The sequence below is a fragment of the Ruditapes philippinarum genome, unplaced genomic scaffold (genome assembly GCF_026571515.1).
Source record: "Ruditapes philippinarum isolate M1 unplaced genomic scaffold, ASM2657151v2 ctg17174_1_1_1_1, whole genome shotgun sequence".
Lineage (NCBI taxonomy): Eukaryota > Metazoa > Mollusca > Bivalvia > Venerida > Veneridae > Ruditapes > Ruditapes philippinarum.
The window spans coordinates 1-18,674 of NW_026857529.1; the positions used below are offsets into that span (position 1 = coordinate 1).

At 32.3% G+C, this 18,674-nt stretch overlaps 2 protein-coding genes across 2 annotated transcripts; one reads left to right on the forward strand and one right to left on the reverse strand.

The window, feature by feature from the left end:
* The first annotated feature begins 1,573 nt into the window (after positions 1 to 1,573).
* On the forward strand, positions 1,574 to 5,410 carry LOC132750094 (perlucin-like protein). Its single transcript, XM_060740033.1, has 5 exons — positions 1,574 to 1,686; positions 3,147 to 3,232; positions 3,879 to 3,969; positions 4,670 to 4,886; positions 5,325 to 5,410. The coding sequence occupies exons 1-5, from the start codon at positions 1,638 to 1,640 to the stop codon at positions 5,344 to 5,346; spliced, it is 465 nt and encodes a 154-aa protein (XP_060596016.1). The 5' UTR covers positions 1,574 to 1,637; the 3' UTR covers positions 5,347 to 5,410.
* A 7,160-nt stretch (positions 5,411 to 12,570) lies between these two features.
* On the reverse strand, positions 12,571 to 17,638 carry LOC132750095 (uncharacterized). Its single transcript, XM_060740034.1, has 3 exons — positions 17,353 to 17,638; positions 16,769 to 16,867; positions 12,571 to 14,620 (listed from the first exon to the last, which is right to left on the reverse strand). Exons 1-3 carry the CDS (start codon positions 17,537 to 17,539, stop codon positions 14,124 to 14,126), a joined length of 783 nt encoding a protein of 260 aa, XP_060596017.1. The 5' UTR covers positions 17,540 to 17,638; the 3' UTR covers positions 12,571 to 14,123.
* Between the last annotated feature and the right edge of the window lie 1,036 nt (positions 17,639 to 18,674).

Genomic DNA, 18,674 nt, shown 5'->3' on the forward strand with positions numbered 1-18,674 from the left:
ACAACAATGTAATTCCCAGGGGGCAAAAATTTTGGTTGAAGCAACACCTTAACATCAAATTTGTTTTTTTCCAGTTCTAATCTGCAATAGGTACATTTTTGAGTATGATTTTTACTTTGAGATATATATGTTTTTAATATTTTGTCACGTAACTTTCCATTTTCTCTTTCATAAACCTGTAATTTATCTAATGGTTTTGCTCAAATAAAGTTAAAATTATATCGGAAAAGCAAAATTGAACGTATTTGATTTTTAACACTGTCGTTAAAAAGATTGAATAACATTATCAATTTTTCACTGAATTCCATTTGCCATATTTTTAATTTGTATACATACGTATATTCTTCCATTGCTCATTTATCTCCCTTACCACGACTGTGTTGACTTTAACTTAGCTTTTGGGATGCGAATGTGTGTAAAACTAAATGTTCTCAAATACCATTGTATGTATGAAATTCACGAGGAACTAAAATCCAGTTGTTATAATTGAAAATAAAATTTGTTTGTTTGTTTTAGATTTTACGTCACATCGACACAGTGTAGGTCATATCGCGACGTTCCAGCTTTACTGGTGGAAGAAGACCGTGCATTATTTCAGGCACGAACGGGCACCTGAGTAGAACCACCGACGTTCCGTAAGTTAGTTGGATAGCTTCCTCACATGAAAGAATCCAAAGTCCCTGTCGGGATTCGAACCCACAGCGGTGAGGGGCACTGAAAATAAAAGACTCAATTTTTAATGGGCAAGCTTGTTTTGCAAGTTTACATGCAGGGTATATGGACAACGCCATGTTTGTTCTATTGTAATCGTGATGATTATTTACTCAGTAATAGTTTTCCAGCAAACGCATCGCTTTCAAAATTGTAAAATCTCGCCGATAATTGGCTATTTGAAAAATCACGAGAAGGTGATACGTATTGGTGATCGTCAGATCCTAATGCGTAGCGCTATTTACGAGCTGATTTTAATTAGATTGTCAACACCCCTATTTGTCAATTTTGATGTAAGCAGATAATTAAAGGAATGGCGAATTCGAGCTGTAATGAATTTGCGATTATACATCAACATCAGCGTACTTTATCATGTATTGATCCTGTACATGTCTTTAGTGGCGGCATGGCCGAGTGGACCGGCAGTATGGCCGAGTGGTTAACGCGTCAGACTAGAAATCTAATGATCACTAGCTGCATTGGTACCAACTTATCAGGGGCAAGTCGTTGTTTCCTTGAGCAGACATTGTTGGTTCCAGGAACGGATTATAAAGTGTGTCTATAAGCTTCTTACCCAATCGAACTTAAACAAAACAAGTATAAACCATATACATGTCCTTTATCAAGATGAAATAAAGTTATGAAATCAACAAAACTGTAATTTTAAGTAAATAAATAAAATACCATTTAGATTATTATAATAAGTAAAGAATGTACGATTAAACGGATTTTCATCGAATGTTGCCACAGAAAGAATTTAATTTTAAATTTCTTTTTAAAAGACACTGGTTTACAACACGTGTCTAACACATCTACAATGTAATTGAACGTAAAAATAGATGGTCTTATCTATACAGGATGTGTGCTATTTATGGAACATTTTATTAACAGTATACTAAAAGAGTGACACTATAACATACAGTGAAATGTTTGCAACAAGGATCTTTATTGCCATATTTCTATGCTGTGGCTCAGGTGAATATTTCTGTTAATACATTAATACTTGTTTCATAAACAACTATTCGTTTCATTAACATAATTGCGATAAGAAAATAATACTTATATTGTATACAAGTATAGAGAATTTAATGTCTTTATAGATTTAATGATCAACTAATTGTATGCATAAAATTTAACTTAAAATTATCGCATCAAAAATCCTTTCTTAGTGTAGTTCTGGCTTCCAAACTTAATAAGTCGCTTTCAATACTTTTGTTTTTCCATCTGATGTTGCATTAAAGTTTTGGATTAGACCCGTTACGAAACCTAACCAGAATAACCTAAGTTGATTTATTCTTGTTTTTCACTTGCAAATACAATTGACCCGATCAATTCTTGTGCATTTTACGGTAAAACAATTATTTAAATATCGTTCTATACCAATTCAAGTAATAAAATATTAATACCGTCATTAAAATTGCCTATTTAACTGTAAAACATCAATTTTCGCCGACTACAGTCGGCCATGACATTCAAGTGTCACGCGAGACCTCGTGTGACGTCATTCGCGGGAACAGATTTTAATAGAGTTGTGTACTATATTTAGAACATTTTGTTGACATGATTTCGATATTTTTATTCAAGATAATGTTTTTATTTATTTTCATAATTTTTTTAGTATTTAAATATAATTTTATTGAATATAACAGTCAGTAAATAACCTTTTTCAACATCTTAAAAAAAAGTAATCTATAAAAATATTGGAGGCACATGGGTTCATAAAGGTCAATCTCGTAATCACGTGGTCAAACATTTTGGCAATATGGCGGCCAAGTGCCGAATTTTTTACCTGTCGGAAACTATTAGGTAGTTTATGTTCCTAATAAGATTTTTATTTGTCCATCCTTGGCTTATCAACAGATTATATATCGTTTTATCAAGGTATGCTTCACTTTACTTCGTGGCATGTTCGATAAATAAATATGAGCGTGTCAGATTCCTGGCACGATTATTGGTGGACTTTCCCTACGGGGTTATCTTCAGCGTTCACGTCATGTCATATATATAAACGGGTACGCTGAAGACCTTAAGCTATTCTTAGTGTAGTAACGAAGTGTTCTTTAGAACTAACGTTTATGAAATCTTTGGTTTATTTCCTTTTGTTTAATTTAACACCATATTATCAGTTTTCTGTTAAATCTAGGCTCATTCTTTGAGAATTGAAATGTGTGTACACGTTTATATATCATATCATACATAAAGCATATAGTATGTCGTATGGTCTTTCATAGCGAATCGTAATGCATCTTTATATCAACGCATCATGTGATATTGCCTCATATCATATGATATCATATCACAAAGAGACAAAAGACGTTTTGTTTTGATCGATTGCATATACATGTATGATGATAATAAATGATTGCCAATACAAATGAGTTTTAATAATTCTAATGTTTAAGATTTGTTTACCTGTAACTTTTTTTCTATTTTAGCACATTCTTGCCTTTCCGGATGGTTGACACATGGGTCGAAATGTTATCATTTTAGTCACGACAAAGAAGAATGGGTTAATGCCGTGGTAAGTTAGATTGTATTGCTTGATTTCAGAAAGCCAGTGATTCTCAGAAGTCTCTGGCTCGCATTATGGCTAAATTTCTACACAGAATCTATTGCAGAAAATAGTAAACAAGTAAAAGGTAAAAAAGGGGAAATGGTGACACGGTGGTGAAGATGTTTGTTTCATATCCCATGGGTCGAAGGTTCGAGCCTTACTTTTAGGTCAAAACCATGACTCCTAATATGACAAAATTGTTGGGGTTTTTTCTCAGGAAATGGACGCAAGTTTGTTTCATAAGAGCTTAAATATTTCTTCCAGCTTACAGGACTTATGTTAATACTAAAACATATAATATGGCCGTAGCTAAGTGACTGTAAACCAAACAGAAATATATTAAATCAATATTTTTTACGTAAAACTCATTTACTAATGTGGTAATGTTCGGTGGCTATTTGTACGTATAACATTGAAATATACGCATTGTAATAGAATCAAACTACAATTGAAAAATTGAACAAATAATTTCAAAACCAATTTAATTGCTGCATTTGATTTGGTCAAATAAACCTTCAAAATTATGCATATAATAGTTTTACAAGTGCGTCTATAAATTTTAATTTGTTGAGACGTCAAGGGTATTACAGCAAATCTTATTTGTACTTTTCAGACAGTATGTCAAATACTCGGCGGTCATCTTGTTGAAATAGAAGACGTGAATGAGAACAATTACATTGTTGCGCAGGCAAAACTTGGGAACAGTAAGCATTGAGTTTTTCACTTTATTTATAATATTGTATAAAAGAGTCGTTTGAAATAAAAGTGGTACTAATCTAAAGTAGGTCTATAATAAAACATTGTTTAAAACTATAGTTTGTGTAACATTTTTCACGCCAAAAGAAACTCCGGGATGTATTTTGGTTTGACATTGTCCGCCCGTCGGTCCGTCAGTCAGCAATTGGTTTCCGCATTATAATTTTTGATTGATTGCAATTATTGACAGAGTTGTGTCCCATTTTTACGGATTTTTTAATGCAAAATTAAAGGTTTCTACAGGATAACTTTTGAATATGTTTATATTTGGCATGTAAGTAAATTAAATCGAGACACAGGTTTAGATTGATTTTCGCTACAATCAACCTATACATTTGAAATTAAAATAGCAAATTTTCCGTAAAATTATTGGTTTCCGAAGGTTAACTTTTAATGATTTATCTTGAAGGCATATATTTGTCCGTGATACCGTCTTTTGAATTTCCCAATCGGATGTATTATGCCCCGCTTCAGCGGAACTCTTGTTTGACTATGGAAATAAATACGACAATAGAAATAATAGATACCAAATTAAACAGGTAAGAAATAGTTTTGCACCCTGCAACTACATTAACGCAACAAAATTCGTTATTTACACACAAATAACCCGGAAGCACAGCAATATATTTTGAAACTTTACTTATGCAGAATCATACTGGATTGGGTTGAATGACCTTCAAGAAGAGAACACGTGGGTATGGGTTAACAACAATAAACATGCGACTTACACGGACTGGTACACAAATCAACCTGACAACAGCAGGAATAATGAAAACTGTGCTCTAATTGCTCAACCGTACGGTTACTTATGGAATGATGCATCGTGCTCTCTTTCTTTGAACTATATTTGCGAGTCAGAAGCAGAGTAAGAAGTTACATCTGATTACAGTGCAATCTCTGCAAACCCGCCCACTTAATTTAACATTAAAAGAAATCCCTTTAGTAAGATAACACTAATTAACCTCTAAATCAACACCATCTCTGAGCAACAACCAAAGTCTCTGCTTCCAAACAGCTGTTGCCAGGACAGGTTATACATACATGTATATTTATTGTATAATTATTATTTATGTAGATATTTCCAATTATTTATAACATAACAGTGGTGACAAAATATCAAATTTGTTCTACTACCTATACCAACAGATATTCATTCATTCATTAACAAGTATTGAATATGTAAATTTAATCAGTGTTTCTATTTTAGTTACAATTTTACCTTAAAAATTTCTTCCACTAATTTCTTACATACTCTACGAACGATCTTTTTGGAAACAAAGAACATACTTATATTTACTTTCAGAAACGTCGACATTGTAGGATGATATTTTGGATGTGTTTTTGTTTTGTCTTTGTATGATTTAATTGAGTTAAACGCATGAAAACCAATCAGATTTGTTTTATATTCCATGCGTTGAAAACGCAAAACTCACAAGCTTAATATGAAATATTGACGTTTTTTCATACCTTCAAGAAAGAAATATGTTTAGAACTATATATTTCTATCTGTTTGTAAACAAAAGAGTCCGTCATTTCGTTATATAAACTGACAAATTATTATCCAGCCATCGTCTTTTCTTTCAATGCAATTTTGTATCATCCATACATTAGGTGTTCAATAATGGGATATTTTGAGGTTTATATTTGTGAAACAAATTCACATTTGCATTCTTTTCAGTAACGAAATGTCAGTAATCAAAGGATAACATTTTAGAATATATGTAATGAAAACAAGAGATTGATTATAACATGACTTGATTATCTTTTATCTAAATAACCTCGTCAGTGCAGAACTTTTGATCAAAATTATTATGCATTATAGAATAAAGCAGCAAATTCTTTGCCTTAATTATAAACTTAATCGTGTTATTAAGCACGTTAACAGCAGACGGAAAATATTAATTTACCTTTAAAGAAATTGTCTAAAGCATTTCGAACACGATTTTTGTAAATGTTGTCTACTATTTATGTAAGGCTGAAACAGAACATTGATTGTCAAATTTGTAGTATACTGGCTCATTTTTTCTTAAAATTCAATATTTAATTTAAATCATCGCGGAAAAGTCAATTTTCTAATATCAATTTTATTAAAGGTATATATGTGAAAGAAATTTAACAACACTAAACAATATATAAGAACCAATAAAACATTTGAGATGTAAATTTTATGCTTCAAGATTTTCCTTTATGAATCTTTCTTGTCTGTCCTTATTCATCAACTCTAAAGATAATTCATGATATACTCCATTTGTACCATCTAATTACCATCTTATTGACACTAAACTACCTAAGGAAGCGAAGTAATGCAATGAACTGAAGACTTTAATGAAGTTTTCATTGTTTAGCACTGTGGATATAATTATCAAGAAACCGTTACTATTAAGTAGGAAATCTGGTTTGGTTTACAATGCTTAAGGCCACTTATATGGACCAATATGCTACACAGATAGAGGTCAGGTATAAGACAACTTTGCAAATAATGATGGTTTTTACTTTAATGATCTACATTTGAGTCCTTAAACATCTAAATTATCACTGAAGTAGTCCGGAAAGCAATTAGTCGTATGAACTGTAATAAAATTAAGCCACTTGGATTAATTTTTTTTTAAATTGTTTAAGTCAAATAAACATTGAACTGAATATCAGTGTTGCAATTAGTCTTATAGCCAATTTACTACAGTTAAAACACTGAAAAGATCATTTACTTTATGAGCATTTTAAAGAAACGGGAAATTGTTTACAAGTGTTACATGTATAACAAAGCGTGTCTAAAATTTGTCTTTTTTAACTATTTTCGGATGTTCCGGTTGCGTTGCAAGCACAACTTATGAGATTTTCATTTAGATTTCTAAAAATGAATATTTTACCTGGATTAATCTATAACGATTTAGGTCGTTATTCATTCTTGAAAGCGCTTTGATAGACCAAAAAGAAGGTCTTAGATTCTGTATATACGAATGCTTTTAGATGGCAAAATACTTATGAATATCAATACGAGGGTTGATCCAGATGTTCGTAGACTCGCTTCGTATTCTCAGGAATGTCACTGTGAAGTCATGTATGAAACATTGTAAACTTTTATAGAAAATTTCGACATATCGCTGGGCTTGAAACAGGGCATTGATATTTCACCAACTTTGTTCTTTCTCATTTGAGAAAATATTGAACTTTTTGTACACATTAATTTTTTTTTTTTTAATTGATTTGTGTTTAATTATTCTGCATTTTGCAGGCAGCATTTGGCTAAGTTCCAAAGGATTTATATGCAAATTTTAACAATTTATGAGTATGAATTCTACAGAAATGGATATACAAATGAAACAAAAATAATCGGCTAAGGAAAAGATGTCTTTATAAGGTAATGCATATCGGTATTTTAATGATGTTCTGTTAGAATCTGCTGACAATGTCAATCATCTAGGCGTAGTTTTAATTTGTTTGGGTCGTCAGATCAAACAAATAATGGTAGCGACCCTGATGCTGTTAATTACAAATGCCGAAAGTAGTCCGTTTTTTTAAAGCGGTTACTTCCCTTTATATGTACACTAACGCCAAAAAATTCAGGGGAGATCACTGCGTAAATATTGTCAAATGACAGGCGCATTAATGTTCAAGCAAAATAGTTCCCGAATGGTCGAAGATTTCTAATATTGTTTTATTCTTTATAGATATACATGCATATAGTAAGCTCCATGATTATTTAATTCTGTGTTAAACAACAGGCCTAGGTTTAGCGTCGAAATAATAAGAGTTACAAACCCTAATTTAAAATAATATGGTTTTCTTCAGGCCGTCACCATATAACTTCACCGTGGCCGAGGGGTTTGCACGCTCGCTTAGGAATCGAGAGGTCTGCAGTTCAAATCCCAGTTAAGACAACTAATTTTTTTAAAAAATTGTTTAAGTCAAATAAACATTGAACTGAATATTAGTGTTGCAATTAGTCTTATAGCCAATTTACTACAGTTAATACACTGAAAAGCATTGGTGGTATACAAAAACAAATTGGTTTATAATTTCACAACCTTCACCTTTCTGACATTCTAAGACCCAAACTTATTCAGCGCCTTCTGTGCTTTGATTAATTATACTGGGTCTTTTACTGTTTTTTTAAGGAATAATAATATGAAGAAACCTTTGTTATTGTGTTGCACATTTTTTACTCTTTTATTGGGGGTCAGTTCTAAAACAATAAAAATCTGGAAAAGGGGTGATCCCTCGAAAGTACAGAAAACATCAGTGTAATATGAAAATTGCAGGTTCGGTTTTAATGAATCTGTTCATGACACATAACATAAAAGTGCAACATCTCTCACGCTCCCTAGCACCGACTTTAGCGGTATTCAATTTTCAACACTAATGCGCTGGAATCTATGATCCCGAAAAGACCAGAAAAATATAACAACTATAAAGTGAAATACGAGGCAATTTATACAGCTATTTTATACCTTATCAAAGTTATAGATTTAAATAGGCAACAAAGATAGATTAACAGACTTAAAGATGGAATCGTTCAATGTCCTTTAATTTAAAAAATCCCGAAACTTGACTTGAATAACTATTGTTTTTCTCTCGCACAGAGTTAACAAAAAGTCACGTGGTATAGGCACCGTAAAAATGGTTAAAAATGCAGTTAGTGGTGTTTGTTTCGACGACACTTAAATATATTTCTAGAATATTGCTTTCATGTGGCATTTATTATTACTTGCTTTCAAGTAGTATAAATCATTTCTTCTTTCAAGTGGTATCATCGCCTTATTGTGAGTGAAAAATATCAGAGAGTTCCCAACTTCTAAAATGTAGTGCTTTTTTTCTTTGTTGAACCACATACATAAATCTAACACTTAAAATATTGTGTGGAAAGCAGTCTATAAACAACAACATGTGATAGAGGAGTATTTTAAGGACTGTGTTGGAACTTGTATCAACAACATAATTCATGAAATACTCAATGACATACGATAAACGAAACATATCCCATTAGGGTGTACAATTATAGTCTCAAACTCAGGAAGAGTAATAATATTTATAATTTTCATTCATTATCTAGTAAATTATTCAAATATACTGACAATTAATGCAAGTGTCTCTGTTTGATTACTCAAATGCGTTGTTGAATGTTGAAATATCGCTCCTTCGAAATAAAAGGATTAAATGGACAATAACAAGGAAAGAGGCATTAATATGTTTCTTGTAACCATTTTCTGTAAAATCTCTGCATTGTAAAGTAACAATTGCCTCAAATCTAAAAAGATATTTTTTCTTAACATAGGTCTTATGGTTACTAATTGGAAATCGATAGCGGCATTCGTATGTTTTCAGTCACAAGAGAATTTCGTGCAGAACGCGACAGATATAAAACTCTGAAACGGTTATATGTTCTTTATGTCCTAACAACTCTACTGTTACATATATATTTTTCTGTAATCTATGCTTTTTTAAATAAATCCTATAAAATTATCTATTACAACAAAAGACAAGAAAAGCATTGATGCAAAGCATCAAAGGGCGTCCAAGCAAGAAAAGCAGCAAGTGAAGATGAACTAGTAGACATATGATGACAAAATATTCTTATACACTTTTCAATGGTTAATTGGTTTTTACCAGAATTGTTTATCACTTATGAATGAGCGTGTTCATTATGAACTTTGATTGGCATGCTAGCTAGAGATTAGAAGATTACTTTTTATTTTTCTTTATGATCGTGGTTATTGATAGCAACGGATACAATTATTTATAATCCATATGTGTAACGCATGATCAACACGTACCACACCTTTGTAATTGTCCCTTATTATGTTATCTCTATTAGCGAAGACCCCCTATTAAGGTATCTGTTCACACTTAGTAAAAATATGACACTGGTTATATTAACATGTTGAGTATGTTGAGCATAATTGTTTATTATACAATAATTGTAATATCTATTAATTTTAATTAAAAAAAATATGAATATTGTTTTCTTTTCTTTTTTGTGTTTTATGTTCTATTTTAATACTGAGTTTTTATGTTTACGAGCGTACTACTCTTTTTTTTATTAAAATTGTAAAATAAATTTTAAGAATTCAATTGTCATATTGACTGACGATTATAAGTCAAAACTTAACTGGAAAAAGTCAGTAAATTATGGTTTATCTTTCAATATATAATATTGTTTATTCTTTATAAACCATGTACATGTACATTTGTATTTTTCTTTATCATTTTTTAAATTATCAATCAATTGAATAATTGATAAAATCTAATTTGTATTCCTCGGCATCTTTACTAAACACGGATAACAAATTAAATAAAATGTTTCAAAGTTGATAATATCATATTAATACCATAAAATGTACCCTTTTCTCAATTATTGTACATATTTATTGTTTTTATCTCATATAGATAAATGAAACATGCTATTGTTGTTTTTTTTTAATTGTAACGATATCAAACATCCACTCCAAAACCGGGAGAGACCGGACAATAAACGTGTGGTACTATTCGCCGGTCACTATAGACCGGGAGAGACCGGGAATTACCGATAGGAGTGATAAATAGATATATCTATACATAGATTTTCGGAATATTAAGGCCATCAACTGATCATTCTAGGATACATGTACAACAACAATAACATACCCTGATAACCCACTGTGTACTACAAAATGATAAATAAAAAACCCCGAAGAGCGCGATTTATTGACGGAAAAGGTTATTTCATTTGAAAATGTTTGCATTGCGAAATTCTCCAGTTCGCTATTCATTGCAACATATCGCGACATTTAATTCTTAATTAATAATCAAGCACCCTCATACCGATCGGAATTATCGGCTTTTATTATGACCGACTAAAAGGCTCGAGAAGTTGCTGTCGCCCTTTCACAAAATCTGATTTCATTCCATAAGAGCGCCGCGCTTCGGCGCGGACGCCAATAAATGAGGTCCAAATATATATAGCCTTTATTTCGACACTTGCTAATTAACAGAGATAAATTCATTTTTTCTATTGTCTAATACATCAACATCCACGGAAATATCAGGGACAGGTAAACAAATACTAAATCCCTGATGGAATTTCGTCTCAAGTTTAATATATATACTAACATAGTGGTGGTGGTGGTAGTTTCACACCGGATCATGACAGTAAGCCGCATTGAATTCACCAGAGCACAGTTCATCCACCGCATCGTTCTTTGGGCACGCTGTCGAGCAGTTTACCAGTGCTAAAGGCTGTCTCAATCAAAATGAAAATGATTTTTTTCCTAGTATGAATTAACAAACCGATTTAAATGTAAGACAAGTAAAACGGTTTCCTGCGGGGAACATTTTTAATGATATAAAGATATTCCATTTAACTATTTTCAACATTGTTTGGGGGGGGGGGAAATAAATAAACGCGCAGTTTTATCAGGAATATAGTTGACACTTATCGATCAAAATAGAAGAAGGTCTTTGGAAACTGGTTACCGTTGATGACCGGAGAAGGTCGAACATAAATCAATTATTTCTTTTTAAGAAAATGATTAAATAGGCCTACCATTTTATGAATAATTCCGAGCAAGAATAAGTAAATACACAAGTAAATAAATACACTGGTAATTTTCAAACACATCATTCAAGTTTTTTCACCTTAACCGGTAAAATAATTATAGAAAATTAGAAATATCACGTAATAGTTTTTTGTTCTCAATTAGGTGTCACTCTGACTAATTCCCTAGTGGTAAATCCGTAACGTACTGGCAAACGGTATTTAGCCAGGTTTTCGAGAAGGTCAATTAATCAATCATGTACGATTTACAGATCACATGCTCCTCCATGTACCGAAAACAGGTCACGTGCTCCTCCATGGCTCAAAAGTTAAACGCGTACCAATACCCTGCGGTCTGGAGGGAATAAACCATTTTCGTAAACTTAAAAAAGTCAACCTCGAGATTTTTCTCTAAAGTGTCTTCTTTTCTTGTAAAAGCAAAGTTTTATTTTTCTATGGAAAGTCTGTGTTGTTTATTTTAAAGTTGCCTTCGGTTTCGCTGTGATCTGTGTACTTATAACTTCATGGTGACCTGTAATATTTTTATATTACTTCCTCTCCGCAGAATGATTTACAAAGATTTATTTCGAATTTGGGAATTTTGTCTTATCATTTTTTTAAGATATATTTTTTTGTGATTTGTAACCTTCATTTTTATAACATTTCCAGGGGAAAATAGTTCTTAATTTAGTAGTTATAATCAAATAGTTATATTTATATTGCATGTAATAAATTGATTTTAAATGTCAACATAATTGTGTTCTAATTAATTTAGTTGCGCTCATTTTATATATGTCGCACTAAGTGATAAGAAACTTTTTCGACTGATCTGACTTTGAATTATACTAACATTCAAATTAACGAACGTTTATTAAAAATGAAAAGTAATTCCATTAAAAAACATTTTTTAAATCATATATATATAACTAGTATCAATTAAGCATATATTTGCTGATGATTACACGATTACAAACATTACTTATGGTCAAATACCAATGATACAGATTTACAGTGAGAAAATAACAGTTAACAATAAACAGTTTTATTTGTAAAGAGTTCAAGTTAAGATAGGAACAAATAACACTTATATTTTTCAATAAAAACAAGTTTAAATATACATATTCACCACATTTATAATTTACATGTGAACAATATTAATTTTACACTGTCAATACATTTTATGATTGGGCATAATTCTACAAAAGAATTTTTCATTGAAATATGGTCTACCATATAACCTTGACTTAATAACATTTTATTAATAATACAATAATAATAAATGGACTGACATAAATAATAGTGTTCTTTTTCAGATGTAAGACATGTTTCGCTCAAACAAATGTCTTAAAGTGATTACGGAAGAGAAGTAATTTTATGAGAATAAATCACTAAACCTCCTCACACCTCATTATGAACTCTTAAATATAAATTAGTTTACAGTTGATCCATAACCTGTCTGACAGCCTCTTAAACATAGACACAATTTTAAAAAGCGCTCGCTCATGCGCAAATTAAGAGGAGGGAGGTGAGGATAAGGTTACAGAGCATACGCCATGTGACTTTGTTTGGGTAGTATGTCAAACGCCTCTTAGAGTTGGATATCAAAATACGTTTTTATGAATAAAAAACACACACAAAATTAGTGAGTATTCGCCAAAAGAAACTCCTTTGGAAAACAAAATAAATGTAAACCCCCTCAAAACTATTTTGCTCCTTGTTAAATTTGTGCGACCCTTCATTCAATCCATTCCCCTTCCACTCACTCTTCCCCCCCCCCCCCCCGATTAAAAAATCTAGATCAGACGAGCGGTTGTCTAGTGGTTAAGGAGTCTGATCATGGGTTTGAGCCCTACCCGGGTTACGACCATGTTTCTTCATATGACACTAATACTGGTTGGTTTAAGGAAGCGGATTCGAAAGTGATTAAAATAAGTTGCAAGAACTTGTTTCGCAATCGAGCTAAAATAAATATGTTAAAACTAATCTGGATCAGCACCAGAAGCTGTTGTGGCAAGAAAGAACTAGTATGTTAGCTAACCAGCCCTTACAGAACAGATGTAAAGGGATATGGTTAACCGCTTGCTTGGATTATGTGATAAAAAGATTTACAGGTGCTCCCATGAGTTGAAGCATACGGCTTAAAGTGATCACAGTTATCGATTTTGAAATAAAACTGCTTAATAAATTTATAAGAAAGAAATCATGTGGTGGAACCTTGAATGAGATGTAACATAAAATGACTATTATTTATAACACACGTGGATCTTGTGCATAAACAAAATAAAATTTCCGGTGCAAAATATACTGTGGTTTAGAGGTCTTATCTGTTTAGCGATGATTTTGTGAATGCGCCATTTAATTGCTGAAAAGAAAATATACAAACATATTCCATCTATACAGGTATTTCGGAAGTGTTTTTTCTTCTTCTTTATCTTCATCTCATCTTCTTCTTCTTCAAGTTTCAAACACAAACTTTATAGTCGATATGCAAAAGTATTAGAGCTTTACAAAGATTTTATTGTATTAGTCTATCAATAGCATTGTTAATTTTACATTATTGCCCAACCGATGGTAGTGTAGAATATAAACCATCTACTTCGTGCAAACCACGCATGATAATAGTCTCCCATCAACATATGGTGGACACGGTAAAGAACCACATTTGCCTACTGCTGTCAAGTAGAATAGCTTTCCGTTCGCATTATGGGGATCTCCTATACCTTCCGGATTTTCATCAAGGCAAATGTATTCAGATGTCGCAGAATGTCTTGGATGCCCGGCTACAAGATAACCAGTGTATTCTGTTTTCCAGCCGACATAACACGAAGTCCTTCCAGGAATCATCAAAATGTTTGCACGTTCTACCCCGCAAACAGTACATGGCACATCATATCCATCTGGACCGATTTTATCTCCAAAAAATCCTTTATTTTCGGTACCTAGTAGATATTCTGACCCGTAAACAAAGGCGACACTAACATGCTTTTTTTCTATTTTCATCGCCTTCTCGCTCCATTGAGGATCTTTAGGTAGACACAAAGAATTAGCTGCGGCACCAGTATCTGTATAGAAAGATCCACCAGCGTATCCTATAATAGTTAATATTGGTCTGAATTCGTATTATATGTGTCTTAGTCAAAATATGGGTACAGCATGCCACATTAACAAGGTTTTGTTTGTTATTTTATACTTTTAATGATGTCAATCAATGTTTATTTTGAAACAGCAATGTTTGTTATGTAACCGAAACAAAATGACCCTTCAGAACTTGCATAAAATTGAAATAATCATGCAACATTTTGGGCTTATCACCAAAGCCTAGACAAAAAAGATAAATACAGAATCCCTAAAGAAAGCCCAACAAGGCATGGACGGCACTGGAAAGTGCAAGTTACCGTCCACCCCCCCTGGCACCGGCTTAAGCAGAATTCAACATTTAAACATGAAATATTAAAATTTTGAATTTAGAAACATCCGCAGATGTGTTCATACGGCGGTTATCATGGAACCTTCAATGTGACACTTCCGTGCCATTCTATGAAAAGCGGCGTATGGTACCCAAGTAATAAAAAGCGTGTGCCCTAAACGAGAAAACAATGAGCGGAATTAAATATAATGGAATTTTGAAAGGGGATCAGAGGTTATGAAGCCTGCGTATCACAGATAAGACGTCAAAAGACAAATTTAACAAGCAATTATCATAGTATTGCAAGCAATCCATACGTCCCCTACCGGTTAGAACCCAATCAACATTCTGTAGGGCCATTGGCCATTCACTAATGTTTCAATTTTTCTCTATTTTAAGAAAATTTGTTGGAAAAGTTCTTTAAAAGTGGTCACAGGAAACAGTTTCTATGAACAGACAGACAGACGGACTGAAGGACACTTTAAAGTTAATATTTGAAACATCCCTGTTACCAAAATATAACATTTTAAAAGCAAAATTCTTAAAGAGGAGATAACTCTTGAATTAAAGATGCAATTTCTTAAAAAATTTCCAGCTCTTTTTGAGTTATCACAAATATTGTTACATTTGCCATGTTTTAAGCCTATTTGTTTCCAAGGCAACTGATATTGTTTTCAAAATAGGAAGAACAGATAAGACATACATAATCTCAAGACTGCTATCTACTCATATGTCAAGTTTCATGAAAATATTTCAAATACTTTTTGAGTTATCACTGGATTCAGTTTATGTGTAAAATTTGCCATATTTTCAGCCTATGTGTTGCCATAGCAACCTGAATTTTTAAAGATATGAAGAAAAGAAAAAGACGTGCATAATCTCAAGACTGCCATCTACTCATATGTCAAGTTTCATAAAAATATTTCCAGTACTTTTTGCGTTATCACTGGATCCAGTTAATGTGTAAAATTTGCCATATTTTCAGCCTATTTGTTGCCATAGCAACCAGAATTTTCAACATAGGAAGAAAAGAAAAAGACGTGCATAATTTCAAGACTGCTATCTACCCATATGTCAAGTTTCATAAAAATATTTCCAGTACTTTTTGCGTTATCACTGGATCCAGTTAATGTGTAAAATTTGCCATATTTTCAGCCTATTTGTTGCCATAGCAACCAGAATTTTCAACATAGGAAGAAAAGAAAAAGACGTGCATAACCTCAAGACTGCCATCTAGCCATATGTCAAGTTTCATAAAAATATTTCCAGTAGTTTTTGCATTATCACTGGATCCAGTTTATGTGTAAAATTTGCCATATTTTCAGCCTATTTGTTGCCATAGCAACCACAATTTTCAACATAGGAAGAAAAGAAAAAGACGTGCATAAGCTCCATACTGCAATCTATCTGACAGACAGACGGACAGACGGACGGACGGAGGGTAAACCTAAAGTCCCCTCCGGTAAACCGGTAGGGGACTTAAAAGCAGGCAACATATCCTAAGGGTGATTCAACATTATTCAAGTAGGAATATTGGAACCACCCAACTAGAAAATGACGAAAAATGGAAACTAAAAATACCACAAGCACAACAATAATGTCGTGCTGAACGATCTTCAAGGATCGAAAATATAACATCATTGATTTAATGTACGGGGAGACTTTTTACAGCCGCCACCCGACTAAAGCCTAAAATTCAAATATCACTATTTGTATTGATAATATAAGACTTTTATGTATGGTACTATCAGTATACAATTCTTTTACATGTATTTTGAATAAGACAAAGGTTTCTCCTTTTAACTATAAAATGTTATATATCTTATGTTACCTTTATATATTGTCCATGAAGTGCCAGGACACGTTGTTCTTCCCCAACGCACGTAATTTCCTCCGTGCTGTAGAGATTCGTCATGCTCGTCCTCAGATTCTGTAACAGTTTCAGTATGAATCTTATTGAACAAAAAATTAAGAAAAAAAATAAATATATTAAAAATTTCTTTGTAATAATTTTGTTTCAACATTTTTTTTACCGCAATTTTACAAAGTCAGAGACTTTGTGAGTTATTTACCCCTTCATTTGACCCTTTTGAGTTATGTTCCGATTTCTATGTTACTTTTAACTATCCAGCACTAAGAAGAGTGGAGTGCGCTTTCCACGGCCAGGTTTATCAGCATAATTCTTAGCGATTGCTTAAAGGTGATTTGAAAAGAAAAAAGAATCAGGCGATTTCGTTATGAAAGAGGTTTGAATCACTTAAATTTATTCTTACAATATACACATGCATCTTTTCTCTCTTAGAAAAGTGTGTTACCTTTGTAAAATGATTTATGCATGCATTTTTTATCACAAGAATAAGATTATGAATACATGTACATTTGATAAGATAATTACAAGCATAAATATTCACTTACCCTCGCTTTCTCCAAACACTGAGTAAGCCCGAATTTTCAGAACTATCGTTTCTTCTTCTATGGCTTTGTGTAATTTTTCCAAACGTTTTATACTAGCTAGCGCCTGATCACCAGATGTATGACTTAAAACGAAAGTTGAATGCATTACCATCAAAAATGAAATAAGTAACTTGGTTGACATCTTCATTTTCTATTTTATTGCAAAGTTAGAGGAAGAAATGCATATTTTGTCTGTCGGATAGACAAAATGTTTATTTATATATATAAAACATTGTTCCTCTTTTCTCTTTTGAAATCTGGGCTACGATAATTATCAGTTACCATCACAAAAAAAAAACACAACGAAATAAAACAAACAAGAATATAGTCACAATAATGACAATAACTAAAATATGTAAAAACTTAAGGTTGAATGATACCTGTACAGCAATTTAAAGTGACCATTTGTCGCCATGGAACAATGGTTATGCACGAACAGTAAGTCTTGGTGGAGGGGGAATGGAAAGGCGTCTAACTAAATACAGTTTTAACGAAAAACTTAAAACGGACATTCGGGCCAGTACAATTCTTAAAGGGAATCCATTGAGGTTTTTCGACGTGATGGGACTGAATTTTTTTCTTCTCAAATCCGGCCAAGAATCTCACAAAAAATCAATTTATATTAATTTCTGAGTAGTTTTCTTAATTATCGTTTGCAGATTATATTATTTTAAGTGCTTCATTTGATCTTTGAAAGATTTTAGGCCTTTGGACCTCAGTGGAGTTCCTTAAATATTACTGGACCGATCCTAAGCCGGACCAAACATATGGACCTTAATTCTTTTGGAAACAAAAATTTGTTATATTTAAAAAAAATAGAGGAAAACATTATCATGATCTGGAAAATTTTGAATTGAAGCACTTTATTTCCTACAATCTGGGTCATATGTTAGCAGCTTTGAACAATTAAGAAGGGTCCATTGTTTAGGCATAATTGTATTAAAGAAATTTTGATAAACTACCTTTAGTTTATTATTTTAGATGTATACTGACTGTAGAATTAAATATAAACAGCACTAAATCATTTATTGACAAGAAGTTTTTAACTAGCAGTTTTACTACAACTTATAACATAATATGTAAAACCTACTCAGGCGGAATATATTTAGGTTTAGTCATTGACCGAGGGAGCAACGTTTTCTAATGTAAGATCTGTCCAAAATATAATAATGATTCTTAAATCAATGGGGAAATAAAAGAAATAGCTACACATAATTTCATAGTTTTGCTATTCCACAATACATTATAGGGCTTTTGCAGTGTAGTACAGTACACTTTGTTAC